Below are 27,625 nucleotides of genomic sequence, written 5' to 3'. Positions count from 1 at the left end.
TAGTGTCAGAGTGAAGATGGGGCAGAATATTGGGGTCAGATGATAAGCAATGTGCTTGTCGAGAAACAAAGTTGACAGACAATACTTTCTGAACTAGAGTGTAAGCAGAGGAGTAAGGCATAGTAATAGGGACAGACAAGAGGTTCTATTAGTATCCAATTTCATTAACAAAAACTGATCATGAAATGCACTAGGGAACATTGGCTTCTAGTCTTACCTTTGTTCTCAAATAAGGGTATCTGGCACACACTTTGGAAATTACAGCTTTAAGAGTTAAAAATACACAAAAGCATACATAAGCAATCTCAGGTACAGAATTGCCCATAAAGAATTTTACTTTTGGATTATTATCACGTGTTGATAAAAAAAAAAAAAACCTTTGTGATTATAGGCACATCAGAATCTGGGTGAAACAAAGGTAAACAACATGAGGGTAAAGACCCAATCAAGAATAAGTGATCGCTCTATGGAGAGGTCACTTTGCCCAAAAACAAAATATTTTTTGAGCTTTTATCTCGGATAAGAAACAGGAAAGGATGGTCAACTATGAATTGTAGAGTAAATCTTGCACAACGGTTGCTCATGACTGCTGCAGAGGCACCAACTGCTTCTGTGCCTTCTTCATTAACTTCCACGTAAGCCTTGTGTACAACCTTGGATAGATACAGGTCATTCCTGGCTGACATCCCAGTAAAGTCAGCTTTGGATCCATCAAAGGCATCTGATATGCCCAATTTTCGAAGAATGAATTCCATGTCTAAGTTTTCCTCCAATTTAAATCTGGGAAGGAAAACTTCTGTCTCCATTTCATCCATTCTGTCTGGATTTATCCAATCTGTTAATTTCTCAGAAGTAAGATTTCTTTCTAACTAGAAATAAAAAGAATTGTATGTTGTAAGTCCCAAAGGATATAACTTAATTAGACAAATATTCCTTCACTACTTACTATAAGCAAGGTTATTGTGTTAGCTGTGGAAGATATAAAAGGAAAGTTTATGCTACCCCCAAGGAGCTACTTGAAAAGTTAGGAAAGTAGTAAATGTACACACACACACACATATTCTCATTCATTTTCTCTCTCTCTCTCTCTCTCACACACACACATACATACACACACACCACACACATATACAAACACATACAAACACACACACACCCCAATCAAATAGAGACTAATACTTCTCTTTTTTTGTAATTTCCTTCAGTGGACCTTATAGTCAGAGCTGAAAGAGACCTTAGAAATCATTCAGCATATCTGACCATTTTACAGATTGAGAAAACTGAGGTTGCTTTAGGTCCCACAAGTTATAAGAGGTTGAGCCAGAATTCCAATCAAGGTCTTGGACCCTCACTCCAAGTACAGGCTTTTTCTTTCCTCTGCTTTCCCCATCGCACAACCTTATTACTTAAAACAATCCACATCCTCTTAGTTCAGCTCAGAAAGCAGATCTCACCCTCTCTCTTTTTTGATTATAGCTTTTTATTTACAAGATATATGCATGGGTAATTTTTTAGCTTTGACAGTTGCAAAACCTTTTGTTCCAACTTTTCCCTTCCTTCCCCCCATCTCCTCCTCTAGATGGCAGGTTGATCAATACATGTTAAATATGTTAAAGTATAAATTAAATACTATATATATATATATATATATATATATATACATATACATACATGTTCAAACAGTTATTTTGCTGTACAAAAAGAATCGGACTTTGAAATAGTGTACAATTAACCTGTGAAGGAAATCCAAAATACAGGTAGGCAAAAATATAGGGATTGGGAATTCTATGTGGTGGTTCACACTCATTTCCCTGAGTTCTTTTGCTGGGTGTAGCTGGTTCAATTCATCACTGCTCTATTGGAACTGATTTGGTTCATCTCCTTGTTGAAGCAGATCTCACTCTCTTAATCCTCCTTTACTACCTTCTATTCTTAAACTTCACTAGCATTCTGTAGCTTTCAAAGCACTTTCACACATTATCTCATTCACTCTTCATCCCCCACAGCAATAATTGAATTATTGAATTATTTCAGGCAGAGATTACTTCCATTTTACAGATGGGGAAACTGGCTCAAAGAAGGTCCATGATTTCTGGGTAGGTAAATACTGACTTTTCAATCAGCAAGGCTACACTCAACATGGCTTTATTCTGGGCTTTACTTGTACTATGGATTTACAAAACTGGGGTGGGTCCTAGTCATGACAGGAGCTCATCTTAACCAGACTGAAAATCAGTCATTGGTCTTTCTGAGCTTTGAAGCAATCAAAGGCAACCTGTTCTGTGCTTGCTGCTTTCTTTACATGTCTCTAATCTAAGTCACATTGATTCCCTATCGCATCTCCAGCTTTATACATGTGGTTCCCATTCTGTTCTATCCACCCACAATAGCAGGTTCTGGAAATCAACTCCCCTTTCCCTGTAGCAATTCCAGACCCTGAAATGTTAATAGAGGCTCTCTGGTTACCCCTAGCTTCATGTGTGTCCTGCTGCTATAACCTTCCACTGTCAGTCCCTGTTCCTAAATAATAAGGGCTCTTTCTCTCCCCCACTTCTTTTAATATCCTACACCCTTCTTATGATATAATACATACAAAGAAATCCATGTAACCTTCAGTCACTGGCCTAGTCATATAAGACATTTTTAAAGGTCTGTATTATTAAAACCAAAATTTAGATGTAATATGCTTAGAACTCTGAATTGATTTTTTTTTAATTCTCTGGAAGTAGGTACCCACCATATTACTTATCTCACCATTGTTAGATCTGTGTTCTCATCTGGAAGCAAAATGATCATGTCCATTTGTCCTCCAGCATAAGGCAGAACTAGGATCTTGGTAAACACTTCTCCTATGTAAGTCGTGCTAAATGTAGACTTCAAAAACATCATTGGCACTAGTTTCAGCTTCTCCTAAAAGGAAAAAAAATGCACATGAAAGTGAATCCAGAGCAGCTGAAGGGGGCAGAGAAAATAAACACAACTTTCTAAAAGAGGTGGCATTTTTATATGATCCTAGCTCATATGGCATAAAACAAATATTTACAGAGTGATTTCTTCATCCCCAGGAATTTGTTTCTTCAGATGGAAATTGACTACATTTATCTATAGAAAATTGCAACTTTTATGCTTTCGTGTGAATTAAGAGTTGCTCCTGGCAGGCTTAAATAAATAAAAATATCTCTAAGACCAAAGCAGGATTTCCAAAAGTCCCTAAGTTTCCTTTTTGTTTCTTCAGAACTTCTCTTAATTAAAATACTCAGTATTCTCCTGTCTTCTTCCTGTAAAAACAAGAAAGGCTCAAAATTGAGCCAAATCCACAACCAAATATTCAGTTACTCTTCAGTGTGAATTCAAATTGCATTAATAATTTGTTTCATCTGACAGTGTAATAAAAAACATTGCCCCAAGTAAAAGGAATTTCATGTCACCAAACTGGGTGAGCCATAGTTTAAAAAAAAATTCTAGAACCTTTTATCCCACTCAAAACACACTATTCCTACTCATAAGACTTACCTAGCCAATACATCTTTTTTATGGTGATAGGGAAAGTGAGACAAGAAACTAGCCCTTACCTTTCTCTGTCTCCAAACCCTCATATGTGTATTGTATATTGTTTGGAACATGTTGTATTAAATGGATTGTTTTTTGTTTTGTTTAGGTACTCTAGAACTTTTTTCTTTAAATAGTATTTTATTTTTTCCAATTACACATAAAGAATTTTTAACATTCTTTTTTGTTTTTCCTTTCTCAATAGTATGTTTTTTTCCAAACAAATAAGATAGTTTTCAACATTCATTTTTGTAAAACTTAGTGCTCCAAACTTTTTCTCCCTCTTGCCCTTAACTCCCTCTACCCCAAGACAGCAAACAAGCTGATATAGGTTAAACATGTGCAATCCTTTTAAACATATTTCCATTTTTGTCATATTATGCAAGAAAAATCAGACCAAAAGGGAAAAATACCACAAGAAATAAAAAGCAAAGAAACAAACAAAAAATGGTAAAAAACAAACAAACAAACAAACAAAAACTATGCTTCAATCTCATTCAGGCTCCATGGTAACATTCTTTTTAAAATAAAAGTATAAGTTCCTAATTTTCTCCCACTGTCTCCATTCTTCCTAAGACATTAAGCAATTTGATACAGGCCCTGTGGAAATACCCCCGAGATTAATATGCCTGTTTGCTCTGAGTTAATCTGTGTCTAATACATCTGCCTAGTTAAGTTAGTTCACAGAAAATAGATATATTAATCTCAGAAGTGCTTTCACAATTCTAATTATTATGTAATGATATTTCCTATCATATCTCATCTTCAACTGACGTCCAAAACCTTACTCACTACCTCCTATGTCACTTTTTACCATTGATAATAGAGTTTCTAATCCAATTCTCCCTGAGCAACAAGAAAACTGTTCGGTTCTGCACACATATATTGTATCCAAGATCTACTATAATCTATTTAACATGTATAGGACTGCTTGCCATCTTGGGGAGAGGGTGGAGGAAGGGAGGGGAAAAATCGGAAGTGCAAGGGGGTAATGTTGTACAAAATTACCCTGGCATGGGTTCTGTCAATAAAAAGTTATTTAAAAAAAAAAAAAAGATAATAGAGTTTCTGAGTATATTGATAGAAAAAACTTCTTTGTTCATAAAATTTTGTTTATTCCTTGCAACATGAGGTATTAACAGTTGTTTGATAGTTAACAGAAAAGTATTCACATGAATAATGCCTTCTCTGGGTTTCTGGGTATGTATGTGCATGTATGTATATGTGTGGATGTGTACACATAACACACCTATATAAAAAACACACATGCATATATGCATATATAAAAACATCCAACAAAGTCTACCCTTTGTTACATTTTTTATTACCTAATGATATTAACTCACATTATTCTCACTTCTCTAAGTCTTTTTGTATTTCTGGTCTGTTCTGTAAAATGAGAAGCTTAAATGCTTTTCTAGCCTCTGAGCTGAAGGTTGTTAATATCTTTATTATATCAGAATATATAGAAAAAAAGACTGAAGAATAACCCTACTAGGGGATGATGGGGATGGGTGAGAGAAAGTATAGTTGAGTAAAGGAAAGGAAAAATTTAAGTTCAGAGACTGATAGAAAAGAAAACAGACTTCTTAGGTCACTGATAAACTATGATAAAATTAGAACAAAAGATCGAAGGAGAATATATCATTTTTTCAGGAAGCTACCAAAAGACTCCTCAAAATAGAATAACTTTGATAATGGTATAATAATAATGGTTTACATATATATATATATATATATATATATATACACACACACACACGCGCGCACGCGTGTGTGTGTGTGTGTGTGTGTGTGTGTGTGTGTAATGGTAGATCAGATAGAAATATCTTCACGGAGAAAAATAAATCTTTCCAAAAAGGGTTTTTATATTTCTCTTAGGTTTGTCTTGCTTATAATTTCCTCCATATGTCCTTAGGGTAAAAATTGTTTCCAAACTGAAAAACACAAATATAGGAGAATGCTTTCTTCTTCTATGATTTATCATGGCAAATTTATAAGAAAGTAAACATACATAAATGGCAAAGAAGCTGTCTTCCAGAGGCTCCTGTAATAAGACATTCTAAGGTTTTGAAGTGAAGAAACTGGCTGGGCTAACACGTGAAACGAAAGAGCCTTGAGCTTTAAAATTGAACTCTTTATTATATCAGAAGAGAGAGAGACAAGATGGAAGGAAAGCCCTCTTGAGGGAGAAAGACAAGAATGGAAGAGGAAGAAGAGTTAATTAAAGAAAAGAAGCTTTTTTTTTTTTTAAAGCTGTGTGTTTTTAGCCCTTTACCTAACTTAAGAAACAAAGGGAATATGCTGAATCCTTGCCATTGTCCCAGTTGTCCATGAGATCCCAAGACAGTGAAATATTGCCACTTACCTGGCTGATTTTGAACATCTGTTCTGTTGTCTTGAATTTGTCAAATTGTTTTTGCCATCTTCCTTTGAAATAGATGGCATTCACAAGTACTAGAGAAGTCAGTGGATCAACAGAATCATTAGCTAGCAGTTCTACAATTTTACCTGTATTAGAACATTAGAGATTAAAGTTAGCATAGATGTAGCATAATCGCATCTAAAACAAATAAAATAACATACATACATATATATATATATATATATATATATACATACAGTATTTTTCAAACCCTAAATAGTTCTAGTTAGCCTCCTCCGTCAGCTCTTCTTCTCTTCATCATTAGTATCATAACAGTGATTATATGATCTGTTAAGAAATACACTAAGTGGGGTTTGGGTTTCATTCTTTACAATTTAGTCAAGTATAATCATTCACCTTCACATAACACTACCTAGCAGCAATATGGTCTGCAAATATGTCTCCATTAAATGTCATCTAGGAAAAAATATATATACTGGTCTTTTCTTATTTTGATGTAATAACAAAAACACCTCTGAATACTATGATTAGCTGGCAAGAAAAAAACATTTTCAAATATATAGCATCCCTGCTTTCATTAAGAATCTTAAAGAAAAATTCTCTTTACAACAAAAAAAGTGTTAGCATCTAGCATCTCATATAGACTCACAAAAACTCCATGAGGTTTTTGATATGCATAAAGAAGCAGACTTGGGAAAGTGAGATTTGTTCAAATTCACAGAGCTAGTAAGTGGCAAATCTTGGATTTAGGTTTTCTGACTCCAATACTTTTCTTTTTTTGTTGCTATGACTTTTTCCATATATACATACATACATATACACTCACAAATACACATATATATTATTTCACTAAATACTTCACAATTACATGCAAATACATCATATTAATTTTTACAAAATTTTGAATTTCCAAATTCTCTCCCTCCCCCTTCTACTTGCTCCCTCCTTGAAAAGATAAGCAATTTTATATTGATGATCCATGTGAAGTCATGCAAAACATTTCTATATTAGCCATGTTACAAAAGAAAAGACAAAAAAATAAGAAAAATCAATTTTTAAAAGATTACTCCAATCTGAATTCAAATTTTCTAAGTCCTTCCCTGGATGTGTTAGCATTTTTTCATCCTGTGTCTTTTGGAATTGTCTTGGATCATTGTTTTGATTAGTAATGTTTGTTTTGATTGTAATGAATTGTTACAATCATATGCCATTAGTAATTTCCCAATTAATGGGCACTCCTTCAATTTCTGACTACCAAAAAAATTGTTATATTTTTATACATATAGGTTCTTTTCCCCTTTTATTTCTTTGGCATCCAGACTTAGTAGTGTTTTTGCTGAATCAAAGAGTTTGCAGAGTTTTATAGTTCTTTGAGTATAGTTTCAGAGCATTCCCCAAAATTCCTGGATCAGTTTACAACTCTACCAACAGTATACTAGTGTCCTTATTTTCCCACATTTCCTTCAAAATTGGTTATTTTCCTTTTCTATCATGTTAGCCAATCTGACACCTATAAGGTAGCATCTCAGAGTTGTTTTGATCTGCATTTCTCCAGTTGATAGCGATTTAGAGCACTTTTAAAAGGTGACAGCTTTCATTTCTTCTGAAAACTTGTTTATGACCTTTGAATATTTATCAATTGCCTCTCACTTTTATAAACTTGGCTCAGTCCTCTTTACCTTTGAGAAATGAGCCCTTATAGAGCTCAGAGAAACTTGCTGTAAAAAAAAATTCCCAAATATTCTGCTTTGATTATAATTTAGCATTATGGATGCTGAGGTGTTTTTGTTTTTTTGGTTGATTTCTTTTTGTTTTTTTTGTGTGCAAAAGGTTTTCAGTTTCATGGAATAAAAATCATTCATTTTACTTTCCATAATCTTTTTCATTTCTTATTGGGTCACAAACTTTTCCCTTATGCATAAATCTGACAGGTAAATTTTTCTGTGTTCATCTGATTTGCCCATAATATCATCCTTGAAGTCTAAATCATTTATCCATTTTGACTTAATCTTGATACACACTATGAGACATAGATCTTACTCCTAGTTACTTTCCAACTGCTATCCAGTTTTCCCAGATTTTTTTTTTAAATGCTGAGTTCTCATTCCAAAGCCTTGGATTTATCTTACTATTGTTTATTGTGTATCTAATCTATTCCACTAATCCATCACTTTATTTCTTACCCAGAACCAGATTGTTTTCAAGAACATGATATTTTGGAATCATGTACTTTTAGGTCTTCATCATTCACAGTTTTTTTTTTTTTTTTCATTTCTTCCCTTAATTTTGTTTTTTTTTGACTTTTTGTCCACCCACATGAATTTGATTATTTTTCTAGCTCTATAAAATAATTTTTGGTAGTTCATTTGGTATGATATTAAATAAGTGTCACAAAAATAAGTAAATTAATTTAGGTATAAATGTCATTTTTTATTATATTGGCTTGGCCTACCCTTAAACAATTAGTATTTCTCTAATTATTTAGAACTGACTTTGAATGGAGTATTTTGTGACTGTATTAATATAGTCCCTCGGTTTGTCTTGATGGATAAGATTCCCAAGTATTTTATTTTGTCTGCAGCAATTTTAACTGGAATTTCTCTATCTCTTTCTGTTCAGTTTTTTGGGGAGAATAGGGAAATGCTGCTGAGTTATTTGGATTTATTTTTTATCTTATAGCTTTGCTAAAGATGTTCATTTGTACAATTACTTTTTTGCTGACTTTCTAGAGTTCTCTAAGTATACCATCATATTATCTGCAAAAAGTAGTAAGTTTTGTTTTTTCATTGCATATTTTTATTCCTTCTTTTTTTCCTTTCTTACTGTAATAGCTATCATTTCTAAGACAATACTGATGAGTGAGAATCATACTGGGAAGGCTTCAAGTTTATTCCTATTGTCATGCTTCACTTTGGTTTTGGATATTTATCATTTTAAGAATTTCTCCATTGATTCACTTGCTTTCTAGTGATATTAATAGGAAATGGATATTGTATTTTGTCAAAAGCCTTTTCTCCATCTATTGAGTTAATCATATGATTTTTGTTGCTTTATTATTGACATGATCAATTATATAGTTTCCCTAATATAGAAAAGCTCTGATAATTATTATTATCATAGTAACAAGGAGATTACAGCAATATATATATATATAATTTTACTTATCTTATTTATACTCTAAATAACTACTATTTTATTTAAAATTTTTGATCAATATCCATTATGGAAATTGGTCAGCATTTTTTTTTGATGCCTCATATACCATCCTATTGTCTTTTAATAAGTTTTTCTTTGCTTTCATTTTTTTTACTTAATTTTTCCTCTATAACCCTCATTTGATTTTGAAAATTATTCTTTAGCTCCGAGAGGAATTTTATTGGGATTGTATTCAATTAATTTTTTTAAAGTTTTGCTCATAGTTGTTTTGACTTCTGACTTTGTGTCTTGATTTTCAGCCTTTTATGATCAGTTTTTTTTTTTTTTTTTTTGGCTATTACTTATTTTCCTTTTTTTAAAAAATTTTTTATTTTTATTTAATAGCCTTTTATTTACAGGTTATATGCATTAACAATTACAGCATTACATTACATTACAGTTACAGCATTAACAATTGCCAAACCTCTTGTTCCAATTTTTCACCTCTTACCCCCCACCCCCTCTCCTATCTGGCAGGATGACCAGTAGATGTTAAATATATATTATAAATTAGATACACAATAAGTATACATGACCAAACCGTTATTTTGGTGTACAAAAAAATCAGACTCTGAAATATTGTACAATTAGCTTGTGAAGGAAATCAAAAATGCAGGTGGGCATAAATATAGGGATTGGGAATTCAATGTAATGATTTTTAGTCATCTCCCAGAGTTCTTTCTCTGGGCGTTATTGCTTATTTTCCATGCTAGTTTTAATTTTTAATTTTATGTTACCTGGGCTCTGTTGCCAGAATGATGAGAAAGGGAACTGTCTCAAGTTTTTTTATACAGCTATTTTCAGAGCAAGCTCTGGGGATTTGGAAATTTTCATTGTTTCCAAGGTGTTATGAAGTGGACAGAGGTGTGGTTACTTCTCCCCTGGTCTGCACTTTGGTCTGCACTTGCAAGGGCTCCTGAATATTTGGGACTGCATTCAATACTGCTTCTTAGGATCCCTGTTCTCTTGGGACCAGAAACAATATTGTTCCTCAGGTCTCTGATATCTTAGAACCAGAAATGATTACTGCTCCTTGGGATTCCTGCTGTCTCTTGACTAAACATACTCCTCTTCATCCTTGGGCTATGATTTGGAAATACAGGCTATGGAGTTGTTAAAATAGTATCTGATCCTGCATTTAGTACTGTCATAGGGATCCTTTGTAATTTCTTTCTGACCAGTTCCCAGGTTCCCTTAACATGATGCTTCTGTCACCATTTCTACCATTCTGGGCTCTGAGTCAATCTCCATCCCCATGTCTCAATCTCTCTTTCTGACCTTGTAAATTATCCTTTGCTGGAAGAATGTCTCACTCTTACTTTTTGTTTGTTCTGATACTCCAGAAGTTGATCCGATAACTTTTCAAGTTATTTGGAGGGAAATAATGAAAAGACCAAGCAGAGGGCCTCCTCTATTTTGACTCCACCCCCAGAAATTCCCAAACCTCCCTTCTACCATAAGTTGAAAGAAATATTTTGTTATCACAAAAATAATTCTGTGAGGTTTCAAAGAACATAGCCCTGAAATAGTATTCTATTTACAATTCATCATATTTGTAATTTAGAGGAAGGCAAAACTGAGTCAATTTAAATATGCTCATCAGAACAAAATATATATATAGCATGAATAATGTATAAATATAAATATATATTTAAAACTGCAGAAAGACAGGAGAATAAGATTTTACATTTGCTTGATTGAGAATATGGTAACATTGTTGAGTTGAATAGGAAACTATAGGTATTTTCATAAAATGAGAAGCCTCACAGTCCTAATTTGGGAATATTCCTTTGAATCATTCAACCAAAAAAGAAATGCATTGTAATTGGAAATGATTCATTCTAGAGGTTAATTAGTACATTTAGAAGTATCATTGATACCATGTAGACTGACAAAGAAAAAAAAATTTACTATCTTTTTTTCATGCTGAGTCAATTGGGGTTAAGTGACTTAACCAGGGTCAAAAAGCTAGGCAATATTAATTGTCTGAGGCCAGATTTAAACTCAGGTCTTTCTGATTTCAGGGGCAACCCTCTATCTACTTCACCATCTAGCTGCTCCAACAAAGAAAATTCAGTAATATTTAATGGACAGGTTTTTGCCTACTCTTTTATTGCTTAGAAATCAGTCCTTTCTTATACTTTACAAAAAATTTGTCAAAATCGTTAACCATCATCTCTCAAATAACTAAAAAGAAAGCCCATAATTTCTTACCTTCTGTCTTTTCTTCTACCCATTTATTTATATGCTTTCTTGCTTCCTCGGGAGCATTAGCAAAGTCAAGTTTTTCCATATTTGAATGATAGTATTTCTGACAGGATTCCTTAAAAGACTAAACAATAGAAAAAAACAATACAATTAAATGTTAATGTCCCAAATTAAATGTCATAAATGTACTTTTATGCCAGGAAATTTTGAAACCGTTCTTCACAGCAGTCACAGATATATCCTATATATCACCATAAATTGGCCCTAAATATTTATGTATGACTTGAATGAACTTTTAAGTTTTTAACTACTAAAACTAATGACTTAAAAAGCAACGATTAGAGTCAGGAACACCAAAGGAAGACTAATGATGTGCCAACTTTCTCTAACAAATAGATTATTATTTGAAAGTCAGAATGAGATGATTAATGCACTTATTTTCTACAGGATCACAGGGTCAAATTTAGAACTAGAAAACTTTCAGAAGGCATCTAGTCCAACCCTTCCCTTTTTACAGAGGAGGAAACTAAGGTCCACTGAGATAACTTGTCCAGATAACAAATACCAGAGGTGAGATTTGAATCCAAATAGTACTATAACTATTGAATCATTCCATTAATCCTTAAAATTTAAGGAAAATAATACTGTATTCTTAGGAGGGTAACTTACTTTTTCAAATATTTCAAACTGAAATTTTAATAGCATGATACTCCTGTCATCCTTCTTTAACTTAAATTTTTCATTGATTTTGTTAAGTTGAAACAGGAAGAAATAATTGAAAAGACTTACTGAGATAAAATCATAAGCCTTATCTCCAAAAAGCCGGTTGGCAATTCTTAGCAGGCACTGACCACCAGATCTATTAGCTTCTGCTAGAAAAGACTGGAAACTGAGATGGACATCTGTACCTTTATTTAAAGATAGAACCTGTTTTTAAAAAAATACAGCTTTAGTATTGTCTTCCTTTCTTTAAAAACAAAAAAGAAATCCTCAAAGGAAGATCAACTAAAAGTTCTACAGAAACTAAAAGAATTTAAAAATATGATTTGGGGCACCATTCACCATTCTAAAAGCTCCAACAGCCCCCTGTTGGCTTTATAGATCTCTGTTCAACATTTAAAACCCTTCCCAACTCAGTCCCAATATTACTGCATTTCCCAAGTTCCCCTCCACAATTCCTCTTATAACAACCCCCCCTCCCCCACATGCCCCAGAGTGGCTCTCTTATTATTCCTTATAGCAAGATATGATTATTATTCTGCATTAATGAATGCAGAATATCTTCAGGGACATTTCTACCTGGAATACCTACTGTGCATACCACAAGCCACATCTACCACCCACACACTATATTTCATTTCTTTCACTGCTGCTGCACTATTGACAAAGCTCGCTTTTTGGGATCAGCTCCTCTGAGGTGTGGCTCTGGGGAGGCATAAAAAAGTTTTATATGATTTGATTATTTTTCATTTTATTTGTTTGTATTCTTAAGTCCCAAGTACCTGTCTTTCCTGTGCAGCAGTATTTACTTTGGCTCCATTTAAGACCATAGCCAAGGCACAGTAGAGGTTCAGAAGGAATAAAATACATTTATCATCTATTGCTGCACTATTGACAAAGCTCTCTTTTGGGGGTCAGCTCCTCTGAGGTGTGGCTTTGGGGAGGTATAAAAAAGTTTTATATGATTTGGTTATTTTTCATTTTGTCTGTTTGTCTTAAGTCCCAAGTACCTGTTTTATCTGTGCAGCAGTATTTCCTTTGGCTCCATCTAAGACCATAGCCAGGGCACAGTAGAGGCTCAGAGGGGAATAAAATACATTCTGTGAGTTATCTGCTTCACCAATTTTTTTAAAAACATTCAAGGTAAAGTTGCTGATTGCTTCACAAGGAGCAGCCATCCTGGCACACCTAGAATGAGAAGATAAAGAGATATACCACATGACTATGAGGCACTTCTCTGTGTATTCCTCTACTATATTTTGAATGTACATCATCTCCAATGACAACTTTTCAATAACAATTATAAGGAGCACTTACACAGTGCTTTAATATTTATAAAGCACTTCATATGTTAATTCATCTTACTCTCAAAACAACCCAGTAAGGTAGATGCTATCAATGTTTATTTTATAGATGAAGAAACTGAGATAAACAGGTAAAGTGACTTCCCAGGCTCACACAGTTAGTAAGGATCCATAGCTGGATTTGAATTCAGGTCTTCCTGACTCTGTTCAGTATTCTATTCACTGCCCTACCTATCTGCCTCCTAAATAAACAAAATAATAAACAAACAAACAAAAATTACGACACTGGAGAAAAGCAGATAAATTCAGTTATGCTGATTATTCTAACTCTTATCTAGAAAGTGCTTTGATGTTTCCAACAGACTTTCCTATCAATATTTTGCTCCCCAAAAGGAAATATAATAATAATGTCTCCCAGTCTCCTAATCTAAATGTTTCTTTGTTTCTGTGCACGTGCTCCTGAAGATTAAACTTGCCACCTAGAATGTCCTTCATGCTACCTACATATAGCCTAATTTTGTCAAATTCATTTCAAACGTCATCTTAGCCACAAAGCTTCCCCAAGGACCTTAGTCAATAATGGTCTCTACATAAACTCCTACAAAAATCACTTGGACAATTGCCTGGATCTGTCATCTGGCACTTATCCTAGAATCCTTTGTCTAGTCCTTATTTATGAGAGTAAAATGTACCTAAGGTCCCTTCTAGATAGGCAAGGGCTATTTCTTATGTACCAAGGGAGACAATGGGATTATTTGTTCCAAGGGGCTAAGAGTACTTTGGAAATTGGGCAGATATTTTAACTTGGGTCAACAAATGGAAGAGTAGCAAAAAGAAAGGCAGAATAGAAAGGATGTATAATGTTCTATTCATTTGCCAGAAAAGCAAGTTCAGAAAGTCATATGATAGAAGAACAAACAGAAACCATAGATCTAGGGAGGTGGAGACCAGAAAAATCAAAAGCAGAGAGAAAGTGATCAAGATCAGTAAGCAGGGTGCAGAGCATCGGACAAAGTTTAGAAGTGTTAGAAGACTCAGAACTAACAGTAGAAGTTTCAAAGAGGTAAATTTAGGTTTAAGGTCAGGAAAAACTTACTAACAGTTAAGAGTTGTCCAGAGATGGAATGGGCTGCCTTGAGAGGTGGTGGGTTCTCCCTTCTGGTAAATATTCATGTACAGGCTGGATGAACACTTGCTGGGTATATTAAAGTGGAGATGCTTTTTGTATACAGGTTGCATTAAATGACCACTTAGGTCCAGCTCTTAAATTCTGGGATTTTTTACTCTTTCTATCCAATCCCGAATAGAGGGCTTGAAACTACCTGGGAGGATCATCAGCCAATTTGTCTTTTTCGACTTCTTTCCAGCCACCCACTAATAAGAGCAGCACCACCAGAAATGGAGCCCCCAAACCACCTCCATCCCATCCTTTTCCTTCCTCAAAAAAGCTTCCGCCTATAGGTTAGCCAGATATCCAGAGTTACCTATGAACCAGAATCTCTGAAGACAGCTAACTACCATACCAGCATTATGTTCCACAAACATTCTAATTAGAATTTTTGGTTCAGTTAATTCTCTTTGCTCCCCCCCAAGCTACCATTGATCTGGTAAGCAATTTAGTCTTTTCCCCTTACTGCTACTAACACAATCCTCCTACCTAAATCTTCTGTTCTCCCTCCCACAACTCTTTGAGACAGTGTTATCCTATAGACAGAAACTAGATGCCTCTATTTTTTTTCCTAGACCCTTATACCTATTTGCACCAACTCTACTCCTCACTAGGCCCATCCTCCTCCAGTCCACTGTTTTCTTGATCTCTATACACATTTCCCTACATCTCTGTTCAGTGAGAAAGGCATTGACTTAGGAACTCAAATTCACATTCTGGCTTTATCACTTCCTTACCTGTGGAACCTTACAGAAGTGATGTCACTTTTCTGGGCATTGTTCCTTCATTTGCAAAATAAGAGGAATAGATTAGGTGACTTCTGATCTATCTAGACCTAAATCAGTGATTCCGTGATTCTCTAACACCCTTCTCACACCTCCTAGTATAAATTAAAACTTTACTTTCCAGGGAGGACTAGAAGTTGTTATCCATTGCAGCTTTTGCGTCATTCCAAAAAAGAAATCATTGTTAGCCTTTCTTCTTTGAAATTTTGTAATCCACCTGGACCTCTCTTTTTCTCTCTCACTCTTATCTATGGATTACCAGATTATTCTTCTAGGACCTGCTAGGTAACTTTAGTGCCTGCCATGATTTTCAAAGACTTGTATTGAATATATATATATATATATATACACATACATACATATATTCATATCAGCCTTGGAAACACTGATATTATAATTCCTAAATTTTTTGTACTTTCACAACCTCTATTTCTATCCAGTTATTAGTTATATCACATCACCCCAAATAAGATACATAACTCTGAAATTCTACTTTATGACTCCAAATTCCCATTCTTTGTCTTTTTCTGCACTCCAACCTCTTCATGTATACTGTCTCCTCTTTGTCCCCATTCTTTATCCTACAATTCTTTAACCTTTTCCTGTGATCCCAATCTATTTCTCTCACACTGATTTTACTTGCCTCTTTATAAAATCCCCTACTCTGAACACAGAAAGATTCTCTAAAAGATTAATCCACCTGTTCCCTTGAATATTTTTTATTACCAGCTTCTCAATCCTAACTCTTAAATAGCTTTAACTCAATTACTAAATTTCTGGGAACACACAAAACTGTGCTAATTTCATCCTGCAAAAGAAGGATCTGTGATTTCCTCAGGAAGGGGAACTCCTTTCACTTAGTTGATAAGTTCTATGGCATACTTGGACCACATAGAAGTTAAATGATATAAGTCAGTCAATAAACATTTATAAAGTGCCTATAATATGTTAAGGATTGTAATAAGTGCTGGGAATAGAAAAAGAGGCAAAATATAGTCCCTGACATTATGAAGTGTACAATTCAAAGGAGGCAAAAAGTAATACCCAGGATAAAAAGAAAGTAAATAAGAAAGGGAAGGCACTCCCTCCTTTGGATATTCTCCAGCTATCAGAGTTCTTTTTTGCCCATCCCATAACTTAATTCAATATTCTAGATGAAATCTGACAAAGGTCTAAAGGCACTAAAATTAAGAGGGGTTGAAAAAGCTTCCTGTAATATGGGATTTTATTAATGACTTAAAGGAAGTCAAGGAAACCAACAGATGAGCTTTAGCAAAGAGAACATTGCAAGCATTGGGGACAAACAAATATCTCTATTCCTATTAAGGTTAACCTTTCCAACCATGTCCTTCATCTATCCTCTTCTACCTCCTCTAAAGCTTTGCTCCTATCAAGCATTCCCTCTCTTGCCTACAAGAATCTATTTCTCTCATGGACCCTTTCTTTCTACCTGCTAATATACTTGATTCTCCCCAATCTGAAACATACTGAACAACATCACAGAAAATTTCCCTAAAAATATTGTCATTTTTGTTCTCTCAATATTTAACTCCTTGAAAAAGATCACATGCTGAATGTCACTATTTTCTCATCACCAACTCATTCTCAACTGTTTAAAAGCTAAATTAAATCTCTTCTATTTTTCTGAAACTGCTTCCCAAATCTCAACTTTAATCCTCCTTGACCTCCTTGCATAAAACATATACATCCCCTTCTTCACACTATTTCTTTGCTTGGATTTCATCACATCTACAACTCTCTGTTCCTTCTTTTTCCTTACTCCATAGTGTAGGCATTCCCCAAGATGCTTTCTCCTTCCTCTTCCTCTTCTTCTTTGTCTTCTCTCTCTGTAATCTCAATCACCTGTAGGGCTTCACCCTCACCTCAGTAAGGATGACCCGAATCTGTTTTTAACAGGACTCAGCAGAAGAAATCAAAGATCTACCGTTACAGCTGAAGGAAGGTCATAGATGAAAGATTATTCATCAATAAGAACAGTCACATTAATCCAGTTCTTCCTTAGCCCCAACTAACCAAGAAGGGCTGAAATCCAGCAAAGTTCTAACCAGGAAGGTGAGATGAAACCTCACTGGGCCACAAACCAAGATTGATGAGACCAAGGTAGAAATCCACATAACCAAAAAAAAAAAAAAAAAAAAAAAAATATATATATATATATATATATATATATATATATATATATATATATATATATATAATCATTTACTAGAGAGAGAAGGTAGAATCAAAACCAAGATGGAATTAACTCAGAGAGTAAGGGTGTCAATAAATATTAAGTGCTTACTATAGGTCAGAAAGGGAGGAGAGAGAGGGTAAGATGAATTCCTGCAATCAGGTGAGAAATTTTGAGTTTTTTTACTCTTGAATCTTTCTTAATAAGATCTGGGAAGATCCTATGTCCAACTGAAAAGTTATCCTGAAATGTCCACCTTTTCCAAAAGGAAATAATGGAATAATAAGGAAGAAGCATTTATATAGCATCTACTATGTGCCAAGTACTCTGCTAACTTTACAAATATTTATTCATTTGACCCTCACAACCATCCTGTCGTTATCCCTAATTGAGTGTTGAGAGGAGTGAGGTAAAAAGATTTTGCACGGAATCACACAGTTATTGTCTGAAATCACATTTGAACTCGTCTTTCTGATTCCAGACTGGCTCTCTATCCCCTAATACTATCTTATAAGCCCCTCCTTTAGAAGAACAACTACGGGGATGGGGGTAGTCTGTGGGGGAGAGAACCAAGATAGCGGAGAGTACATATACATCTTTCTGAGCTCTCCTTTATCCTTAAAGTATTTCTTATGAAACTCGGCCTCGGAATTAGTGCTTGAGTGGCAAAACCCACCAATATTGGGAGTACAACACATTACCAACAGAAGATAATCTCAAAATTCACCAGAAAAGGTCTGTTTTTGCTCGCATACAGGGTCAGAACAGGGCTAGGCACAGAGTCAGGCAGATAGGCAGTGAGAGCTCGAGAGGCAGCTCACACTAAGCAGACCAAAGGGGGGCAGGGTGTGGTCTTTGCCAGCAGAAAATCTGTGGGAAGAACTCTACCACAGTATCAGCTACTTTGCCCTGGCAGCAAGCCAGTAGATCAGCAGAGCATCTATAAATCCGCAGAGTGTAAATACTATAACCCCAAAAAGCTAGGGTCTCTCAGGACCTGGCCACCCCCATCCAGGACTCAATATGATCCCAGTGTAGACGCTGATCCCAGCACAGCCATTGCTGTCCTACTGCTGCTTCACTGCTACTTCCTGTTGTCTGCTGAAGAAGCTCGGTAATCCCACATTGCTCCCAAAAGTGGAGGTACTACATTTCACAAAGAGGCAAAGGAAACGTATTACATCTGAGGGAACTGACTCAAAGAAAAAATATTAGCCATATTCAGTTTACAGAAAAACTTCTCCCACCTCATTAAAAAGTGGGAGGGGAAAAGCGAAAAGGAAAGGAGTAGGCTACAGAAATTGTAAGGGAAAGGTTTAAGAAAAGGGGAGGGACTTTAAGGGAGGGGAGGGATCCTAAAGAGGGAGGGCTGCTCATAAATTTAATACTAGGGAGTGGGGTAAGGGAGAAAGGAAAGAGAAAAGCATAATCTGGGGTTAATAAGATGGCAGGAAATACGGAATTAGTAATTTTAACTATAAATGTGAATGGGGTAAACTCCCCCATAAAATGGAGGCGGATAGCAGATTGGATTAAAAACCAGAATCCTACAATATGTTGTTTATAGGAAACACACTTGAAGCAGGGTGATACATACTAAAGGTAAAAGGCTGGAACAGAATCTATTATGCTTCAGGTAAAGTAAAAAAAGCAGGGGTAGCCATCCTGATCTCAGATCAAGCAAAAGCAAAATTTGATCTAATTAAAAGAGATAAGGAAAGGCATAAGATAAAGGGTAGCATAGATAATGAAGCAATATCAGTATGAAACATATATGCACCAAGTGGTGTAGCATCTAAATTCTTAAAAGAGAAATTAAGAGAGCTGCAAGAAGAAATAGATAGTAAAATTATAATAGTGGAAGATCTCAACCTTGCTCTCTCAGATCTAGATAAATCAAACCACAAAATAAATAAGAAAGAAGTTAAAGAGGTAAATAGAACACTAGAAAAGTTAGGTATGATAGATCTTTAGAAAAAACTAAATGGAGACAGAAAGGAGTACACTTTCTTCTTGGCAGCTGATAGAACCTACATTAAAAATTGACCATATATTAGGACATAAAAACCTCAAACTCAAATGCAGTAAGTCAGAAATAGTAAATGCATCCTTTTCAGATCACGATGCAAGAAAAATTTCATTCAATTAAAAAGCCAGGAGAAAACAGACCCAAAAGTAATTGGAAACTAAATAATCTCATTCAAAGAATGAGTGAGTGAACAGCAAATCATAACCACAATTAATAATTTCACCCAAGAGAATGACAATAATAAGACAACATGCCAAAATGTGTGGGATGCAGCCAAAATGGTAATAAGGAGAAATTTTATATCTCTAGAGGCCTACTTGCATAAAATAAAGAAAGAGAAAATCAATGAATTAGGCTTGCAACTAAAAAAGCTAGAAAAGAACAAATTAAAACCCTCCAATCAAACACTAACCTGAAAATTCTAAAAATAAAAGGAGAGAATAATAAAATTGAAAGCAAAAAAAATTGAATTAATAAATAAAACTAAGAGTTGGTTCTATGAAAAAAAAAAAACACAACAAAAATAGATAAACCCTTGGTAAATTTGATTAGAAAAAGGAAAGAAGAAAATCAAATTGTTAGTCTTAAAAATGAAAAGGGAGAATTTTCCACTAATGAAGAGGAAATTAGAGCAATAATTAGGAATTACTTTGCCCAACTTTATGCCAATAAATTTGATAACTTAAATGAAATGGATGAATACCTTCAAAAAATAGCTTGCCCAGATTAACAGAGGAAAAAGAAAATTGGTTAAATAGTCCCATTTTGGAAAAAGAAATAGAACAAGCTATTAATCAATTCCCTAAGAAAAAAACCCCAGGACCAGATGGGTTTACATGTGAATTCTACCAAACATTTAAAGAACAATTAACTCCAATGTTATATAAACTATTTGAAAAAATAGGGATTGAAGGAGTCCTACCAAATTCTTTTTATGACACAGTCATGGTACTGATACCTAAACCAGACAGGATGAAAACAGAGAAAGAAAATTATAGACCAATCTCCTTAATGAAAATTGATGCAAAAATTTTAAATAAAATAATTAGCAAAAAAATAACAGAAAATCATCCCCAGAATAATACACCATGACCAAGTAGGATTTATATCAGGAATGCAGGGCTGGTTCGATATTGGGAAAACTATTAACATAATTGACTATATCGATAACCAAATTAACAAATACCATATGATCATCTCAATAGATGCAAAAAAAACATTTGATAAAATCCAACCCCCTATTAAAAACATTAGAGAGTACAGGAATAAATGGACTTTTCCTTAAAATAGTAGCATCTATTTAAAACCATCAGTAAGCATCATATGTAATGGTGATAAACTGGAACAATGGTTCCCAATAAAATCAGAAGTGAAACAAGGTTGCCCACTATCACCATTACTATTCAATATTATATTAGAAATGCTAGCTTTGGCAATAAGAGATGAAAAAGAAATTAAAGAAATTAGAGTAAGTAATGAGGAAACCAAATTATCACTCTTTGTAGATGATATGATGGTATACTTAGAGAACCCCAGAGATTCTACTAAAAAGCTATTAGAAATAATTAACAACTTTAGCAGAGTTGCAGAATACAAAATAAATCCACATAAATCCTGAACATTTTTATACATCACTAACAAAATTCAACAGCAACAGATACAAAGAGAAATTGCATTTAAAATAACTTTCAATAGTATAAAATATTTGGAAATCTATCTGCCAAAGTTAAGTCAGGAACTATATGAGCAAAACTAGAAAACACTTTACACACAAATAAAGTCAGATCTAAACAACTGGAAAAATATTAAGTGCTCCTGGATAGGTTGAGCAAATATAATAAAGATGACAATACTACCTAAACTAATTTATTTATTTAGTGCTATATCAATCAGACTCCCAATAAACTATTTTAATGACATAGAAAAAAACAACAAAATTTATCTGGAAGAACAAAAGGTCAAGAATTTCAAGGGAACTAATAAAAAAAATCAAACGAAGGTCACCTAGCTATACCTGATCTAAAACTATATTATAAAGCAGCGGTCACCAAAACCATTTGGTATTGGCTAAGAAATAGACTAGTTGATCAGTGGAACAGGTTAGGTTCACAGGACAAAATAGTCAATAACTGTAGCAATCTAGTGTTTGACAAACCCAAAGACCCTAACTTTTGGGATAAGAATACACTATTTGACAAAAACTGCTGGGAAAACTGGAAATTAGTATGGCAGAAATAGCACTGACCCATACTTAATGCCGTACACCAAGATGAAAATGGATTCAAGATTTAGGCATAAAGAATGAGATTATAAATAAATTAGAAGAACACAGGATAGTTTACCTCTCAGACCTGTGGAGGAGGAAGGAATTTGTAACCAAAGAAGAACTAGAGATCATTATTAATCACAAAATAGAAAATTTTGATTATATCAAGTTAAAAAGCTTTTATACAAACAAAACAAATGCAGGTAAGATTCGAAGGGAAGCAATAAACTGGGAAAACATTTTTTACAGTTAAAGGTTCTGATAAAGGCCTCATTTTCAAAATATATAGAGAATTGACTCTAATTTATAAGAAATCAAGCCATTCTCCAATTGATAAATGGTCAAAGGATATGAACAGATAATTTTCAGATGATGAAATTGAAACCATTTCTATTTGTATGAAAAGGTGTTCCAAATCATTATTGATTAAAGAAATGCAAATTAAGGCAGCTCTGAGACACCCCTACATACCTGTCAGATTGGCTAAGATGACAGGAAAAAAATAATGATGAATGTTGGAGGGGATGTGGGAAAACTGGGACACTGAGGCGCTGTTGGAGTTGTGAATTGATCCAACCATTCTGGAGGGCAATTTGGAACTATACTCACATAGTTGTCAAACTGTGTATACTCTTTGATCCTGAAGTGTTACTACTGGGCCCAAAGAGATCTTAAAGGAGGGAAAGTGACCCATATGTGCAAAAATGTTTGTGGCAGCCCTTTCCCTAGTGGCTAGAAACTGAAAATTGAATGGATGCCCATCAATTGGAGAATGGCTGAGTAAATTGTGGTAGATGAAGGTTATAAAATATTATTGTTCTGTAAGAAATGATCAGCAGGATGATTTCAGAAAGGCCTGGAGAGAGTTACACGAACTGATGCTAAGTAAAATGAGCAGAACCAGGAGATCATTATACACATAAACAGCAATATCATATGAGGATCAATGCTGATGAAAGTGACTATCTTCGGCAATGAGAGAATCCAAATCAGTTTTAATTGATTAGTAATGAATAGAACTAGCTACACCTAGCAAAAGAACACTGGGAAATGAGTGTGCATCACAACATAGCATTTACAGTCTTTCTGTTGTTGATCTTGCATTTTTGTTTTTCTTCCCAGGCTATTTTTACCTTCTTTCTAAATCCGATTTTTCTTGTTCAACAAGATAACTGTATAAATATGTATACATATATTGTATTTAATATATACTTTAATATGTTTAACATGTATGGGACTCCTGCCATATAGGGGAAGGGATGGAGGGAAGGAGGGCAAGTTGGAACAGAAGTTTTTCCAAGGGTCAATGTTGAAAAATTACCCACGCATATGTTTTGTCAGTAAAAAGCTATAAAAAAAAAAAAAAAACCATTTATGTAAAAACTAGCAGACTATCCCCTACAACATTCCACACCCTTCTAAAGAAAGTTGGGGAGTACATTTCACCATTTCTTCCCTGGTATCAAGCTTGATCTCCATAATCACAAACCCCTTAGTTTCTTTCTTTTTTTTTTTCCCTTTATTTTTCAATTCACTTCCAGGATTTACAGCTTCTACTTAGGGCTTGAACACTTGTGTAGTGTGCATAGAGATGACATAAAGAACCCTGAGTCGGGATTCAAGACATGCATTCTACACTATGCTCTGCTACTAACTAACTCTGTAATTTTGACTAAACTAATCAGCCCCTCTGGGGTCTTCATCTCGAAACCCCTGTGGTTACTGACAACTTTAAAACCGTATGAATGTTTCCAAATAAAACCTACTCTTCTCTCCCCAAGCAAAAGTACTGTAAGGCGGAAGAGTTATAGACTCCTCTGTCCGTTTACTTCCTCTTTCTGCACAGGTAAATATCCTATTTCGAGGGCAAGTATCACCCGGAACCCAGGGAGCGACTCAGTTCTGCCCCCAAGATATCCCTCTTAGGTAAGCCTTCCTTCTCCTCCCCACGGAACTGACAAGAGGGAAGCAGGGATGTAGGATACTTCTGTTCCTTTTTCGCAGTTTCGGGATCCTAGCAGGTCAGACCACAGGATCCCGAGAGCTCTAAGCAGTTCCAGGTTCCGGGGATAATAAGTGCCCCTGGCGGGCCGATCCCCAACAACCCAATACATAATTCATAAGCAGCAGACCTGGCAATGTCCCAGTGGGGGGAGGCCAGAGGGGAGCCTGGAAGTGGAGACAAGTACTAGCCATTTCCAACAGAGGGCATCCTAAGCAAGCGCTCCGAACCCACTCCTTTTTGCCAGCTTTCCATGCCAATCTCGAGCTACTAAGTCCTCCGAAGCTACAAGCCGCTCTAGCTCTCTGGTATAAATACTCGAGTAGACGCATTTGCAGCTGCAGCAGCTACTCTAGGCCCTGGGGTGTGTTCAGGCCCACGGGCTTGGCTCTACCAATTCCGAGTTGCACTGCCCGGACCCCGGAGCCAAGTGGGAAGGGGTGCTCCTCAGACTCAAGATTCCTTCCTATTCCGGCAGTCTGCGACCCCAGCAAAATGGAGCAATTCCGTTCTAATGGCCGGCCCCACCCAGGGCTCTGCCACTGGAGGAACTGCAGAGAGCGAAACGAATAACAACCCAGTCTACCTCCGCCTACCTGTGTTGGCTATGGTGGGGACCCTATGTGCTGCTGGCACAGCTTCCTTCTACACTTCTGGCTGTTAACTTTGGGGAGAAGTCTTGCTGTAAATCCCAGGGTGCATCATATTTTCGCTCTATGGCGTGATTCCGAGTAGCCAGAGCCACTTCCAGGGTTTGGGAATAATCATCATTGGAATAGGGGAGGAGTCCCGACAATACGAGTCACTCCTACTGCTTAAACTATTTACTGACATAGGGCATAACAAAAACCTGGTGCCAAGGGCAAGTACTTCTCAGGTGTCTTAGGAAATTCGCTTAGACTGTAAATTTCAGAGAAGTCAACCTTCCTTGGAATAGGATAATTCCTTACTGAAATTTTCTACACCTCTGAAATAAAAGGTTCGGTCCCAATCCCTGACCCCAGTCAGCCCATGCACTTGTAAACTTTCTTCTACTAACATGTGATTTAGAAATAATAATTCTCCAGAGATGGAAGAGGGAAAAGAGAAATCGAAGGAGGGAGGAGAAAGAGGACTGAAAACCGAGGTAAAGGATTTGGCTAAACCTATGAAACACACATTTGACTCCTTCACTCTTCAGGGTAACTCAATGTATCATAGAGCAAGATTATTCTTCCAGTCCTTAGTATTTCTGTGTCCAGTTCAAATGACGGCATCTTTTCTTCCCCTATAGTAAAACTGACTCACAGGAAAAAAGCGAAAAGAGTGATAGCTTAAAGCTTTCAAAGAATTCTAATTCTGACAATTCAAAAGGAAAGGTGGGAGGGAAGAGAGTGTGAATATCTATACATACACACATATGTGTTTCTATGCATTAACCCCTCTTCTGGAGAATTTGTACCCAAGTCTCAGTTCCACAACATAGACTTCTTAGGGGTGAAATAGTGGTGCCCATCTCTCTTTGAAAAGCAACATGGCATAGTTGATAATGCATCCGACCAAAACATTGACTTTGGAATCAAGAACACCAAGATTCAAATCCTAACAAAGATTTTTGGGTTTTTTTGCACTTTATATGCCTTTGGGGGGGGGGGGAAGTTGAACATTATTATTTCTTATTTAAATAGAGGATTTAATTTAAATGGGGGAAATAATACCTGTGGTACTTACCTCAAAAAGCTGTCATGAGGATAAAATAAGGAAGTGAATGCAAAAGATGAAGTACCATTTCAACATATGATGGGAAGGACCGCAGTAGTTGTTAAAATAGAATCTGTAGGTATTAGGGGTTATGAGATCAGGTTACTTTAGTCATCTCTAATTAAGGCAACAGATGAGTGAAGCTGCTGAAGAAGTGTGTGATGCAATATAGCAACATGCCATCTTAAAGACTTCCCAACATCCCCTCCTGACAATGATAAAATATTTCATAAGCTTATAATTCTTTGTTTTTTACCTCTTAGTTTTAGTAATCAGAAGTAGTCCAATAAGGTTTTCTCTGTTACTGTATCTTTCAAGGAATATTATATGATTATTGAAGGGAAGTCTTTAAGATGTTATATTAGCATCTAAAGACTCTTGATTGTGAATAACATTGTAATGAATTCTTAAAGCTCTGTGATGTTTTTCAACTGTATCCACTCTCTGTGACCCAATTTATGGTTTTCTTGGCAGAGATGATGAAGTGGCTTACTATTTCCTCCTTGAGCTCATTTTACAGATGAGTTGAGGCAAATAGGATTAAGTAATTTACCCCAAGTTATATTCACAGTAAATGTCTGGGGCCAGATTTGAATTCAGAAAGATGAGTATTTCTGACTCCAGGTCCAATACTCTATCCACTGTGGCAACTAACTAAGACCCTGGAATATTTTAGAGCTTTCCAAATGAAAGCAATAATAACTCAAAAGATTTTGATTTAGGTATGCAAATAAGTAAAACTAAGTGGATGAATGTCTCCTTTACTAACACAACCAATTCACTTCTCAATTGTTTATAAGATTATAAATTGAACAATCTCTTCTAGACTCCTGAAACTGCTTCCCAATTCTCAACATCCATCCTCTTTGACTTCCTTGCATGTGACACTTAGTTATTACCTTCTTCTCCACAGTCTCTTTGCTCAGATTTAGTGACATTTCAGATAACTGTTCCTTCTCCATGCTCTTCCTTACTCCATAGTGTAGATCCTTTCCTGTTTCTCTCTCTTTTTCTGTCTGTCTTTCTCTTTCTCTCCCTGTATGTCTCTGTATTTTTGTGAGCAATCTCAATCACCTTCAGCACTTCAACCCTGACCTCAATAAAGATGATTTAAAGTCCAATTAGTCTATTTTTCACAGGGACCAGCAGAAGAAATCAAAAGCCTATCAGAACAGCCTATGGAAGACTAGAGTGGAAATAAAAACCAACAAGATCAGTCACATAGTCCAGTTCTTCCTTAGCCACAACCAAGCAAAGGAGTCTGAAATGGAGCAAAGTTCCAAATGGGAAAATGAGACAAAATCTGACTGTGCCACAAGCCAGTATTCATGAGACTGAAGTCCATACAACCAAAGTGGGGGAAATGATGTTATTATGTAGAGAGAAAGTGTAGAATCAATACCAGATAGAATTAGGTCAACACAAATAAGAGAGTTAGTCGATATAGATTAAGGGCCTACTATATGGAAGAGATATAGGGGAGGAAAAGTACCTACTGAAGGAATTTAAGGAACTCCTATAGTTAGGTGGGAAATAGAGGCTCAGTGAGGAGCTCTTCTAGGTTCAACTGAAATTGTCCTGAAATATCCACCTTTTACAATAGGACATAAGGGAATATTTAAAAAGAAACATTTATATAGCATCTACTTTGTGCCAAGCATTGTGCTAACTACTTTATAATTATCTCATTTCACCTTCATAACCACCCTGACAACTATGAGCTATTATTACCCTCAATTCAAAGTTGAGAAAAATGATATAAAGTGATTTTATTCAGGGTCACATCGTTATTGTCTGAGGTCATATCTGAAATCAAGTCTTTCTAATTTCAGACCCAGCCCTCTATCCCCTCAGCAATCCCCTCCCTTGGAAAAACAACTACTTCTATGCCCACGCATCAGCTCCCCACAACACTACACACCTATGGTTCTAAATCTTTCAAAGGAAAAGGGGAAATACATTTCATCATTTATTTTCGTTGGCCAAGCTTGATCACAAAACCCTCAGTTTCTTTCATCTTTCTTTCTTTTCTTTCTTCTTTCTTCTTTCTTCTTTCTTCTTTCTTCTTTCTTCTTTCTT

At 35.5% G+C, this 27,625-nt stretch overlaps 1 protein-coding gene and 1 long non-coding RNA gene across 7 annotated transcripts; one reads left to right on the top strand and one right to left on the bottom strand.

The window, feature by feature from the left end:
• Nucleotides 1-303: 303 nt before the first annotated feature.
• LOC111719515 (serpin B6-like) lies at nucleotides 304-24,568 on the bottom strand. Of its 6 annotated transcripts, XM_031946199.1 has the most exons (8): nucleotides 15,116-15,207; nucleotides 14,463-14,557; nucleotides 13,069-13,246; nucleotides 12,128-12,265; nucleotides 11,345-11,462; nucleotides 5,918-6,060; nucleotides 2,755-2,910; nucleotides 304-869 (listed from the first exon to the last, which is right to left on the bottom strand). In XM_031946199.1, exons 3-8 carry the CDS (start codon nucleotides 13,234-13,236, stop codon nucleotides 465-467), a joined length of 1,128 nt encoding a protein of 375 aa, XP_031802059.1. In that variant the 5' UTR covers nucleotides 13,237-13,246; nucleotides 14,463-14,557; nucleotides 15,116-15,207; the 3' UTR covers nucleotides 304-464. The 6 variants fall into 6 exon arrangements, with proteins under 6 accessions (XP_031802059.1, XP_031802056.1, XP_031802055.1 ...); XM_031946196.1 differs by lacking the exons at nucleotides 14,463-14,557; nucleotides 15,116-15,207 and adding an exon at nucleotides 24,403-24,568; XM_031946195.1 differs by lacking the exons at nucleotides 14,463-14,557; nucleotides 15,116-15,207 and adding an exon at nucleotides 17,096-17,192.
• Nucleotides 14,934-27,625, top strand: LOC116420554. Its single transcript, XR_004230914.1, has 4 exons — nucleotides 14,934-14,969; nucleotides 17,233-17,388; nucleotides 23,651-23,730; nucleotides 26,686-27,625. It is a non-coding gene; the product is annotated as an uncharacterized LOC116420554 (long non-coding RNA).

This window comes from Sarcophilus harrisii, chromosome 1 (genome assembly GCF_902635505.1).
Source record: "Sarcophilus harrisii chromosome 1, mSarHar1.11, whole genome shotgun sequence".
NCBI classification, from domain to species: Eukaryota; Metazoa; Chordata; class Mammalia; order Dasyuromorphia; family Dasyuridae; genus Sarcophilus; species Sarcophilus harrisii.
Note: the sequence above shows the minus strand (reverse complement) of the source record. Positions and strands in the feature narration are given on the sequence as shown.

What these genes read in the sequence shown, in the direction of transcription:
- LOC111719515 (XM_031946194.1), bottom strand. Translation starts at nt 15,189, where the DNA reads ATGTGTATAGAGATCAAGAAAACAGTGGACTGGAGGAGGATGGGCCTA. An exon ending in CTGCTGCACAGATAAAACAG is followed by an intron (nt 12,266 to 13,068) that starts GTACTTGGGACT and finishes TTTTAAAAACAG; the next exon opens with GTTCTATCTTTAAATAAAGG. An exon ending in AGAACACAGATCTAACAATG is followed by an intron (nt 870 to 2,754) that starts GTGAGATAAGTA and finishes TTTTATTTCTAG; the next exon opens with TTAGAAAGAAATCTTACTTC.